Source organism: Gavialis gangeticus, unplaced genomic scaffold (genome assembly GCF_001723915.1).
Source record: "Gavialis gangeticus isolate Ggan-Ray unplaced genomic scaffold, GavGan_comp1, whole genome shotgun sequence".
Taxonomy (NCBI): Eukaryota; Metazoa; Chordata; order Crocodylia; family Gavialidae; genus Gavialis; species Gavialis gangeticus.
The window spans coordinates 181,873,176-181,886,093 of record NW_017729032.1 but is presented as its reverse complement, the minus strand read 5'-3'; the positions used below and the strand labels follow the sequence as shown (position 1 = coordinate 181,886,093).

At 41.6% G+C, this 12,918-nt stretch overlaps 1 protein-coding gene across 1 annotated transcript in view; it reads left to right on the top strand.

Annotated features, from left to right (window-relative positions):
• ADGRG2 (adhesion G protein-coupled receptor G2) overlaps positions 1-12,918 on the top strand; it is a 141,045-nt gene that overhangs the window by 79,422 nt on the left and 48,705 nt on the right. Inside the window, exons 7-11 of the mRNA XM_019524802.1 lie at positions 4,740-4,772; positions 6,449-6,493; positions 8,923-8,967; positions 9,073-9,105; positions 10,936-10,977. Of these exons, the coding sequence (XP_019380347.1) occupies positions 4,740-4,772; positions 6,449-6,493; positions 8,923-8,967; positions 9,073-9,105; positions 10,936-10,977 (198 nt within the window). The remainder of the gene's footprint in view (positions 1-4,739; positions 4,773-6,448; positions 6,494-8,922; positions 8,968-9,072; positions 9,106-10,935; positions 10,978-12,918) is intronic.

The following is a 12,918-nucleotide window of genomic DNA, read 5'->3' as shown; positions in this document are numbered from 1 at the left end:
CCCCTTACTCCCACTTACTTACAGTTGCCATATCAGCCCCACTCTGGCCAGGGAGTGGTGGCAGTAATAGCTGTGTGCTCCCCTCCTCCCTAAGCTGCTGTCCTGTACTGCCTCCCTCCCTGCCACTGTTTTTCCAGCTGCACTGGTAGGGGAATGTAAGTAAACCCTCCAATAATTAGATTCTATACATGAAAAATAGAACAAAGTTTTCCATGTATAGAATCTGTTTGTTAGGGGTTGTGTTAAATTCTAAGTCATCTTGGATTCAGGCGAACATAGTACTAGTTGAAAGATTTTAATGGATAATGCAAATAAATACATTTCCAAAATAATGTAAGTTTTGAAAGAGAGTTTCTGCCTCAGAATCATAGAAAATTATGTTTGGAAGGGACCTCTAGTCCAACCTCTTGCTCAAAGCATGACATCCCCAATTAGATCATCCCCAATCAGTTTTGGGTACCACATTTCAAGAAGGATGTTGATAGACTCGAGAGGGTCCAGAGGAGGGCCACTCGTATGGTTAGGGGCTTACAGGACAAGCCCTGTGAGGAGAGACTGAGGGACCTGGACCTCTTTAGCCTCCGCAAGAGAAGGCTGAGAGGTGATCTTGTAGCCGCCTACAAATTCATCAGGGGGACGCAGCATGGGATTGGAGATGCTCTGTTTACCAGGGCACCTCTTGTAGTAACAAGGAACAATGGTCACAAACTAACAGAGAGCAGATTTAGGCTAGATATCAGGAAAAAGTCTTCATGGTGAGGGTGGCCAAAATTTGGAATGGACTTCCAAGGGAGGTGGTGCTGTCCCCTACCTTGGGGGTCTGTAAGAGAAGGCTGGATAGGCATCTGGCTGGGGTCATCTGAAAAGAATCACTTCCCTCATTCTGCTGGTAGTGCTCCTATTAATGCAATTAAATATTCTGTTAGCCTTCTTGGCAACAAGCGCACACTGCTAGCTCATATTCAGCTTATTGTCCACTGTAACCCCCAGGTCCTTTTCTGCAGAGCTGCTGCTTAGCCAGTCAGTCCCTATCCTGGACTGGTGCATGGGATTCTTCGGTCCTAAGTGTAAGACTTTTCACTTGTCCTTATTGAACTTCATATTTCTTTTGGTCCAGTCCTCCAATTTGTCATGGTCTCTTGGAATCCTAACCCTACTCTCCAGCATATTTACTACTTTTCCCAGTGTGGTGTCATCTGCAGACCTGTTGAGGGTGCATTCCATCCCGTCTTTCAGGTTGTTGATGAAGATATTGAACAAAACCAGCCCCAGAACCAACCACTGGGCACTCCACTTGATACTAGCTGCCAATTAGACATTGAGCCATTGATGACCTGCCTTTGAGCCTGAGAATCCAGCCAGGTTTTTAGCTGCCATTTAGTCCATTCATCCAACTCGTACTTCCTTAGGTTGCTTGAAAGAATGTTGGGGGAGACCATATCAAAGCCCTTGCTAAAGTCAAGGGGTGTTGGTTGTAGCCATGTTAATCTAAGAACGTAGGCAGGTGAGGTTTTTTGGGTAGATGTGATATCCACTCCACTGCTGTTCTAAGTTCTCCAAGGTAGGAAAGAAGCTAAAGTAAACAAGAAGTCTGTGAAGATGAAAATGAGTGAAAGTTTGGAATACAAAGGGTAGGGATACGAGTAGGGGGGAAGGGAGGGAAAAGTGGTCTAATAAAAGATATCATATCTATCCAAAGAGCCTGCTTTGCTAAAGTCAATGTATATCATGTCCACAACTTTCCCTGCATCCACAGAGCCAGTCATCTCATCATATAAGGCAATCAGGTTGGTAAGGCATGACCTGCCTTTAGTGAATCTATGCTGACTGTTTCTAATCCACCTTCTTCTCTAAGTGCTTAAAAAAGGTTCCTTTGAGGACCTGTTCTATGATTTTTCTGAAGACTGAGGTGAGGCTGACTGATCTGTAGCTCCTTCTAGATCTGCCTTCTTCCCTTTCCTAAAGATGGGCACTATATTTTGCTCTTTTCCAATCATCAGCGACCTCTCCCTGTCTCCATTAGTTTCAAAGATAATGGCCAGTCGTACTGCAATCATAGTTTCATAGTTAGTAGGGTCAGAAGGGACCTGAGCAGATCATTAAGTCCGACCCCCTGCCTTGGCAGGAAAAAGTACTGGGGTCAAATGACCCCAGCAAGGTGTTCGTCTAGCCTTGTCTTAAAGACCCCCAGGGTAGGAGCCAGCACCACTTTGCTTGGAAGTTGGTTCCAGATCCTAGCCGCCCTGACAGTAAAGTAGCACCTCCTGATGTCTAGTCTAGTCCTCTGCCAGCTTGTGACCATTATTTCTAGTCACTCCTGGTAGTGCTCAGGGGAACAGGGATTCCCCCAATGACTGCCAACTCCAATCACATCTGTCAACTCTATCAGCACCCCTGCGAGTAATGTGTCCAGCCCCATTGATTTGTACACATCCAGCTTTTCTAAACAGTCCCTAACCTGTTCTTTCACCACTGTTGGCTGCTCATTTCCTCCCCAAACTGTGCTGCCAGGTGCAGTAGACTGGGAGCTGACCTTGTCTGTGAAGACGGAGGTGAAAAGGCATTGAGTACTTCAGCCTTTTCCACATCATCTGCCAGTAGGTTGTCTTCCTCATTCAGTAAAGGACCTGTACTTTCCCTGATCTTCCTTTTGTTGCTGATATACTTGTAGAAACCCTTCTTGTTATCCTCCATGTCCCTTGCTAGCTGCAACTCTAATTGTGCTTTGGCCTTCCTGATTTCATCCCTACATGCCTGAGCATTCCTTTTTGTGTTTTAGTTCACTGAAGAGTTCCCTGCTAAGTCAAGCTGGTCTTCTGCCATACTTGCCAATCTTCCTGCAGAACACCCCCCCTCCCCCTCCAAGCACCATGTTCTGTCATGGGATGGGTACAGGACAATGATTCTCTACTTCTTTAGAATCACGGCAAGGTACTCCTTGGAAAATGCTAGCTCTTCATTTCCACTCATTTTTTGACTACAGAAAAAATATATAAAACAATTCTTCTGTTGCAAAGAACTCAGAAGAACCACAACAGGTCAGAATGTTTTGGACCCTATGGATTCCTGTTTGAAATAACTGGGTTCATCATGTGAATCATATGTAGGTGTTTGCACACCTGACACTGCTTACTCTGTGACACCCCATGGCACCCTTAAAGGGATCTCATGGGACTTCTGGGTGCTGCAGCACTTTGGTTGAGAATCAATAGTATAGGGCATCCATGACCGAGAGGTTGCCTAAAAGTATCACTACAGGTAGGGGGAAGCACACCTCCTTACCCTGATTCTGGGTTGTATTTTTTCTCTTGCTTTCTCTAGTCACAATTTTCTGTCATTTCCAGCCAATAGCTGTACCCCTAACCCACAGGGAACTAAGATTAGGACCAAGCTTTGTAATCTGTGAGTACGTCTACACATGCATTAATGTGCTTTAGGTAATGTGCATTAAATTTAGTACCTCGGGACTCCTGTACATGTGCAGGGAGCTGGCTCCAACTCACTGGAAATCCAGTGCATCTGAGCAGACTCAATTAATTGAATCTGCTGGAGCATGGAAATAAACACATTCCAGCAGAATCTGGCATAATGTATATTGGTGTCCATGCACCGAAAAATGGTGGCAGGACACTTTGAACTAAAGCTCATTCAATGAACTTGAGTTCAAAGCACCACACCACCATTTTTCAGTGTGAAGGATGCTGATACACATGATACTTGGGCACCTTTAGTTAAAAGCGCTGGCTAATTAAAGCACCACTCCACATCTCTCAGAGCACATATGAAAATGCCCTCCATTGTGAGGTACTAGAAAAAGGTGCATTCACCTATTTTGATGCAGATTAGCTAAAGAGCATGTTTCTGTGACACTTTATTGCACATTAAAATAGACTAATGGTCATGAAAGTGTGTGTCTGGATGTGCCCTGTTATAAACATTGTGCCAATCATATTCTTCTTAGAGCTAGGAATAAATTTCCCTTTACCACTGGGTCTGCTGAAGCAGGGTAGGTTTTTTCAGCTAGCCTACAGCAGATCAAAGACCAGGTTAGATATGTTAGCATGTCCTATTCAAGTGATTTCAACACAGCAGGTGACTGTTCAGATAGTTATCCCAGAGCAGGGGGGCTGGTTCCCTAATATACTGAAATTGGAGGTCAACTTATGGAGAAGGCCCCTAAGGAAGAGGGAGAAGGTGTGATGGGATTCCCTAAAGTTGCTCCCATAGAGAAAGAAGGGCTAAAAGGCCATAGATCCCCCATTAGTCCTTGCAAGTGGAGATGGTGATTAGGTGATGGCAATGGGCTGGGATTTGCTGTGAAAGTGGGAAAGCTGCTGTCAGACCTCCCCCAAAGTAGATGTGAAAGATCAATGGAAGAATAGTGGTCACCTACACTATATGATTGCTGCTGGGTGGTATTCCTTAATGAACTAGTAAAGCTAATCAGTACCTATTCCTTTTTCCTGTGCATCTGTGACAGTCTGCCTGCTTCTCTTAGGTTCCCAAGTTGGAATTCTCTGTCCTTGGAATTGAGACTTGAGTTGGAAAATGCACCCCCAAACTCTTGGGGGGGAGGAAAGTGGGGAAATGAAAGCACTAATGTTGTTTCTCTTTTATGGGTGGCTATTTTTCCTTTCTTTTGTTTTTGTGGTTGCTACATTTTTATGTAGCTTATGTTTTCCCTTGTAATTTTTCTTATTTTTTTCTTTTTACTATTATCTTTTTCATTTTTTTATCAGATACAAATTCAGAAGATACTACAGACTCTGCAGGTAAGAATTGTTTTGTACAAGTCTAAAATGTAGATGAGGGTCACATTCAGACCTGGTACAAGCAGAGAAAATAGTTCTGTATCTAGTGCTGCTTTGGCCTCAGTTAATTATTTTCATATCCTTAAAAATGTTATTTATACTGGCTGCTTAGTGACTCCTCAGTTAATTTTTTTAACCAAATTAAATGTATTATGTAGTTAACAAAATAATTCCTTTTCCTTTTTTTAGTCAGAGCTTTGACAATGCTGCCTACACCCTACAGCAAAGTGCCTATTTTTGTGTGTTTTTTTCACTATTTTTATATTTAGATATTGTATATTTTTAAAGCGAATTCAGTGAGATGGCTAACACTGAAGCAATTTTTTAATGCCCAGAAGTCATTACACATATTTAAACTTTGTCCATCCCTTTGGTTTATTGGCACAGGTTTCATGGTTTAAATAGATTCAGTAATTGCCCAGAGAAGGGAGACCTACTGGAGATCTACCAATGTGATTCTAAACACACAGACATAAAGCTGAATTTGAATTTAATATGAAATAACTTTATGTAAAGAAGTTAAAGCATATTTTAAAGGCAAACAAGAAAAAAGTTTAAATAGAAAACAAACTCTTGAGAGAGAGTTAGTGATCAAAACAGATTTTTTTAATGAAATTATATGTTTAACTGAAAACACAGTTTTCCTGCAGAAGCTACTACTGTCCCTGACTTCAAATCTCTCACAACCACAGATAAGGCTTTATACCAGAGCTAAACTATATTTTGAATGGTACAAAATGATTGATTTACAAGCTTTGGAATTCTGTGTCCTTACATTTTGAAGAGGGCTTTTTAAACTATAGTATTTGGTATCATGTATCTGTTCAAACACTTAGAAAGCCCTGTATACCTTTGCTCACTCTTGACCATACTGGGCATTTAATGGGTTTCAGTCTGGGTTAAAGAAGCTCACATCTCATAAGCAAATCACCTGGGATAGAGCCTCTTCAGCATGCTCCAGTGTGTTCCCTGCTACTCCTCACAAATGTGTGGGTGGAGCCATAGAGACCACAAAAGTAAGGGGACCCCTTACTTGTTATAAGCATAAGGGCCTCCAGCATAAAGCATAAAATTTAATTTAGCTCTGGAAGCTGGCCCTTGTAGCCTTTCATACACGCTGGAGACTGGACACTGAACACAGGAAACAACAGAAATTAACCGAGTCACAACCTCCTCCCCACAATCTGGTCTCTCTTTCCTAAATGATTTAGTTCCTAAAGCCCCATAGCACCCCCATCTGACAGCTGCACTGTTTTATGTCCTTGGACCCAATGTATTGCTAGCAACATATTCCATCCAACAAAAGTGAACAGAGTTTCTTCAACGTTTCATAAAGAAAATTGACTAATAGTTATGGAAGAGAGACCCACTTTATGAGTATGGGTAATTTCAGACTGAATTCCCTTCAATTTCCTAATGATTCTGTTGGCACTGCAGTAGAGATGATGTATCTTTCTCTCCTTTTGGAGCTGAAGCGGTCTTGTTCATGGGCAGGCTGGGATTGATTACCCTGTTACGGTGAATACACTCAGTTAACTCTCAATGGACTTAGGAAAAAATGTTGAGGATGGTTTTATGTTTAACTGACTAGAATTAACTTCATCTACCAAATTATGTTTAATTTTTATTCTCTACAGTGGATGCTGTAAAGTCTAATTTACCAGTTGCAACAACCATCGCTGGTAAGAAAATTTCTAGTATAATGATAAATATTAGTTCTTGTAAGATAGGTGTCCTCTTTGGTGTGTAGGAAACAGTACTGCATAAATGAGTTACTATATTTAAGCCTTCTATTGTTTGTGTGGCAGGCAAGTAGGGGGTACTCCTGCATTGAGCCACCCACCTCACTGTTCCCGACCACCTTCCAGACTCCGAGGGCCTCCCTGGGGGTGCCTAACATCTGGACAACCCCCTTCCTGGAGCACACCCGCTAGCCTGGGGGGTAACACTGCCACCACCCAGGGATGGGCTTGATTCTAGCTCTGCGCACCCTGGGAAACACAGGCCTAGTAGCCCTTGAAGGTACTTGATTCACTTCAAGAACTTGGGATGCTTCCCTCAGTCAGAAGCACAAGTAGTGGTCTCCCTTAGTCATCCAAACCAAGGGGACCCCAAAGCATAATCTAGACCCACTCCCAATAAGTCTCCCATGCTAGGTGCAAAGGAGAACTTTATTGGTTACAAGGGGTAGGGTTGGAATAGGGTACAGAACAGAGCAATATCAGAGAAATCCCATAGAGCAAACTGGCATAGCTAGGTAGCCTTTGATCACACATCTGAGTTACTGCAAGCTATATATCTAGCTAGATCTCAGGTAGCTTACTCTCAAGTATCATCCAGAGGCAGGTGGAGATTCCCTCTGGAGGCAGGCAGCCTTGATCATGAGTTTTGAGAGACAGAGCAAGTTTCAGCTGGTCCAGCTCTTCTCTCTCTCTCTGAGTCTGCCTCATGGCTGCTGCCCCTCCTCCTGGGCAGTCCTTAACTTATATAGCCCTTATGACCTCATTTACCTGGTCCAATGGAGGCCAGCACCTGTTGGCTGTCAGCCAACCAATTTGAAATGCATCACTAGTTGCTGGGCAGACTGGCAGTTCCGAGCTCCCCAGGGAGCCCAAGCCCCTCACCCAGGTATGTGATGCCAGTCACATAGGCAGAGGGAGCAGGTTTCCCCCCTCCCTCAGGAATGTATCCAGCTCAGGTTACCTAAAGAGATAGGGTAAGGTGTGTACCCTCTTCAGGGCCCATCTTAACCAAATTGTCACAGAGCAGAGTTTTTGGGGAAAAACATAAGTGGCCTTCTGCCACAGTAAGATAGGTGTCCTCTTTGGTGTGCACAAAACAGTACTGTGTAAATGAGTTACTATATTTGAGCCTTCTACTGTTTGCATCAGAATAAAATCCTTTGCATCCTATTGTAATGCACAGGGTCAAACATCTTACTTATCTGAGGGCAGAACACTGAACATGCATATATTTTGGTAAAAAAAGGGCTTCCTTGCTGTAGAGGATGGTTATATTCCCTGCCATCAAGTTAATTCAGTATCTGTAACAATCACACCAAATAAATTCTGTAGCAAAGACTGAATTGCAGTCTCTCTCTGCAGGCTTGCTGTTTAAGGGATTTTAATGGGTTGTACAAATAAATACATTTCCAAAACAATATGATTTTTGAAAAAAGAGTTCTGTTGTTCCCCTTCTTTGTTTCATGAAGTAGGTTGCTTTTGTCTTGGTGTACAACTCTCTATGGTTCCATAAACCACTATTTTTAATATGTTCATGATAACAGTTCCCACAATGACAGTTGACCAATTAGCGCACATTCTGGAGAAAACAGAACTGACCTCTTCTGGCACATTCACAAGCAGTGCTACGTATGGCTCTTCAAAGTTTTTGATGTGTCAGAGGGTGTATTTGCCCTACTTTGCTTTCTCACTCTAGTTAGTTCTATGTTGTGCTATGAGAAATGTGTGAATTAATGAATAACTATGAATGAATTGGCACAATTAATTCATACATCCCTGATTTAAAAGATACTTTTTATTATTCTGTTTCTGCTTGCCTTAAGATAGATATTTTTGTTTTGTTTCTTGTATTTATCTGCATCCATCCCACTTTTTAGCAGAGCAATGCAAAGCACAAGAGATGATAATCACATTATTTACTGTTTGCCTTAATTCAGTATATTTTATCTTTGCTCAAGTCATTCATCGAACTAAACTGGTAGGGCTCTCACAGCTCAAGTCTACTTGGCGATAGAAGATTGATGTGAAAGCTCATTGCTTTTCACCGCACAGCACTGGCCTAAGTGGTATCTTTAATTAGTACAAAAAATAAAGTCAGGGCAAAATGTTCAAAAAAGCTCTGTTACCAAGAGCTATCCAAGCACTAATGGAAATCTTTCAAAAATATTCTATGCCCACTGTTTTCAGTGTGTACAAGGTAGTTTGAAAATCTGTTTACTATTTTTAGGATCCTAAATTGGAGGTTTTGTGTTTTAAAATTCATACTGCAATGTGGGTGTTGAACTTTTGAAAACCTTACCTTAAAACCTAAAAAAAATTGAAGTGCTAATTGTATGCTGCACCTTTCTTTTTCTTTTCTTTTTTTTCAGAATCATCTATTGTTACTTTTATCACCTACCCTATTAATGCTTCAGGCAAGACTTGATTAACATTTCTCATATCTAGATATATTTAGCTTACAGTTTGATTTTTTTTTTATTCTGTAATTTATATATTTTTCTATAATTTTTTTTTCTCAGATACAGTTTCAGAAGAAATTACCCATACTTCAGGTGAATGATTTTATAAAAATAAAAACTAGCAGTAGGGTTTCAGGCAGAAATGGTATTAGAAGACAGAACTATGTTGTGTTAAGTAAAGTTGTGTTGATTTATATCAGAAATACATTTATCTCTAAAGCTGTCTAAGCCTGTGGAGGAAACCTTCTACATTAGGTGTGCTCCACATATGCCTGATACATACTAATAGCATAGAGTTCAGCATGTAGTGCAGCAGCCATGGTCACTTTCAATTAAAATCACTTTTATAAAATAGCTCAGTGGTTAGAGTCTTTGCCTATGAAGTCAGACATGGCTTTCTGAAGTCTGAGGGAATACAGACCAAACCCACGTTCCTTTTCCAAGCAGAATCTTCTCACCATCAGACTATAGAAAAATGTTTAGGGGCACCCTTCCTGTTCAAGAAGTTGACCCAGTGGTCAGTCAGAGCACAAGAATCATGGTGCCAGATACAGAACAAGAGAAAGGAATCATGACTGAGAAGTTCTTGTTTCTGAGCTGTGGTCCAGTCACCCAATGTCTGCCAACTGCAAAAAGCCTAAACAGGCCAAGGAATAGGATTGGAACTCTAAGGCGAGGTACAGATGTTACATTTATCATGTGATAAGCACTCAAAGTGCTCTACACCTGTAGCCAAACAGACATTCACTGCACATAGACCACTTTAAAACTGGTGGATCCCAGTCTGAGAGAGACCTGGATGGATGTAGTATATCAGACTAAAGTGCTTTAGGTTAGAGTACTCTGTCAAATGGCTGCACCAAATCCCCTTGCTACTCAAGATAAGTCACAGTCCCCCATCATCCCAGGAGCCTCTGGGCAGCATGCTAGTCTCAGGCAGTGCTCATCTGCTCCTCACCAGCCCAGCCCCATCCCCAGACTGTTACAGAGAAAAGACAAAAAAAGGCTGTCTTCTGGCATCGCTGGGCAGGGAAGCGGGGGTGGGGGGGTAGGTGGAGGGGGGGCAGAATGGAGTCCTCCCTGCATGTGTGCCCCCCAGCTTGTTGTCTTGGGTTGGGGGGGTGGGGGGCAGGTGAGGCCCATGTAGTAGGGGAGCTCCATTCATCACCCCATCTCCCCCCGGTAGCTTTTTGCTGTGCTGGGAACTGGGGCCAGGCAGGGTAAAGCCCCCCTGCTATGTGCCCCAGCCCAGCCCTCCCAAAGACTTAAGCCAGCAAGCTGGGAGGGGCCCATATGGTGGGGGATCCCTGTTTCCTTTCCCCCCCAGTTCCTGGCACAGTGAAAATTCGCATGCAGCTCTGAGGTTGGAGGCAGGGTAAAACAGAGCCCTCCTGCTGTGTGGGCTCCCCAGTTGGCTGGGGAGAGGGGCTGGGATATCTAATCAGGTCTGGCCAGCTGCTTGGCTGGGCTTGCCATTCTCTGGCAGCCTCCTGGGAAGTGTGAAGGAGTGCCCCCAGCCTGCTGGCCTCAGCCACTGCAGGCAGGCTCTGAGCACCCCACCTTCCCACTGCAACCAACACTGCCCCCCCCGGCAAACATCTGTTCTGCCTGCTCCCAACCTAATCTAGGGTGCTTAGAGTGAAGGGTGACACTTAGAGCACTTCCACCTCGGGCTTTTTGAACATCTGTACTTAGCTTTAACTGCTAGTTCATTACCTAACAAGTGGGTGGCACTGCCATCACATTAAGTGCCTACATTCAGACGAGAGTTTAGTACCCTGCACCCCAGGTAGATAGAGAGATATGTAAAGTTTGATCTAGAAATTGAATGTAAATGTGGGAGCTCATTTTATGATCAGTATTTCATAGAAATTTAAATTATAATGTATATATAAATATTTATTTATATCCATTTTTCTTCAGAAACTATTAATGGCCTTGATTTGAACTCTTCCACAACATCAGGTAAGGATTTATATCACTGCTGAGCAATATTTTGCTGGTGTAAAATGACTGTAAACTTGGGTAGTCTACATTTAAATATTCAAAACAAAGGTTTTTGCTTTCATTCTTTTATTTCATATGAGACATCATTCTTACTTACCTGCACTTATCACTTACCCCAGCAATGTTTATGGAAGATTTTATTAAGATTTCTCATAAATCTGCATAGAGTTACAGAGCTTATATTTTAACTTGTAATGTTTATTATTTTTACTGTTCATGTATTTTTTCTCAGATACAACTTCAGAAGAAGTGACACATAGTAGAGGTGAGAGTTTTCTAAAGATAAAAAATATAGAATGAGGGCCATGTTCTGATCTTGTCTTAGGGAAAAATACTATTATATACAGAAAAGTTATGTTTGTGTAAACCAGGACTACATTTGGCCCAATTTTTTCCTATTCCTGGTCTTTTAAAATGTTTATTACCCTAACTGTTTAGCTACTTCATAACAGATGGTTTAAAAAAATATTATATTAACATTGTTCTGTTACCCAGCCCAAAACTTTATTCTAGCCAGAACTTTAAGTATATTTCTGAGACAAGACAAAAGTGTACTTATTTTCTAGTAGTAATTCTTCATACTTTTTTATTTAGAAAATATATAGGAATAATGCTTCCTTGTTAAAAAGTAACTTTAGTGAGAATACTAAAAATGAATACAATATTTTAAATATGCACTGTATTCATTAAACATATTTAGATGATATCCATTACTTTGGTTTATGGGCACATGATTCATGGTTTAAATTGTGTTAATTTTCTGCTTGTAGAGAGAGTGCCTAATTCTTCTTTTGCTTACAGAAATGTTATTGTGAAGTATTTCAGTCATACCTTTAATAAGTCTAGTACTTATTTATACAAAAAACAGGCAATAGAAAGTCTAAACAGAAAGCAGTTAGATACCTGACAGCTTATTTAAGTCATCTACATTTCATGGACTTACTCTGAAGGTCATACATTTAATCCAAAAACTTTTTTTCTGCTAATATCTTTGATGTAATATGTTCCACAAGAGCACAGATGAACTGTGTTGTGGTGGCATAAAAGTATGATGTGTAAGTTTTAGAGGGCTATATTAATAAATTGTAATGGGATTTTTATTATTATTATTATTATTATTGTCATTCCTACTAGCAACTAGTCTAACTGTGTACATGTTCAGATGATTCCATTTCAGATACCTATAGGTTGTTGTTTTTAATATTATGGAGCTCCTTCATTAAGCATTCAGCAACTAAAAGGGGTAGTTTTCAGGGTTAGCTAAAGAGTCTTACAGAATACTTTAGTCTGACTGGTTAGGGGTTGCCTTTAAAATACTTTGTCTGATACAGTTTGAATCCCAGTATGAATATAGGCTAAAGAAAAATCATTCATGATGGCCAGTCTTTGAAGAATGAAAGAGTTCAAGACTTTAGAAAAGTTGCTAAATTTATTTTATTAGACTTATAAATTTCAGGACTTCATCGTGGTAGGTTGTGCACAGAAAAAAGTCAGACCTTGCTTTTCACCCTAGTGTCATTATCTAAATGTTCTGTGCTGGTTTTTTACAGTCTTAGTAGAATAACTGAGGGGCAACAGAGACAGCAGCCTGGGTTCTGCCTTTGTTGTGGAGGAGGGCACAAAAATAGCTACTGCCACCACACCAGCAGACCACACTGTGTCCATCAGGACCAAAGCAGCCAGCACTGCCCCATTTGTGCCTGCTGCATCTTTTCATAGTTTCATAGTTTCTAGGGTCGGAAGGGACCTGAGCAGATCATCTAGTCCGACCCCCTGCCATGGCAGGAAAGAGCACTGGGGTCAAATGACCCCAGTAAGGTGGTCATCCAACCTCCTCTTAAAAACCCCCAGGGTGGGAGCCTGCACCACCTCACTTGGAAGCTGGTTCCAGACTCTAGC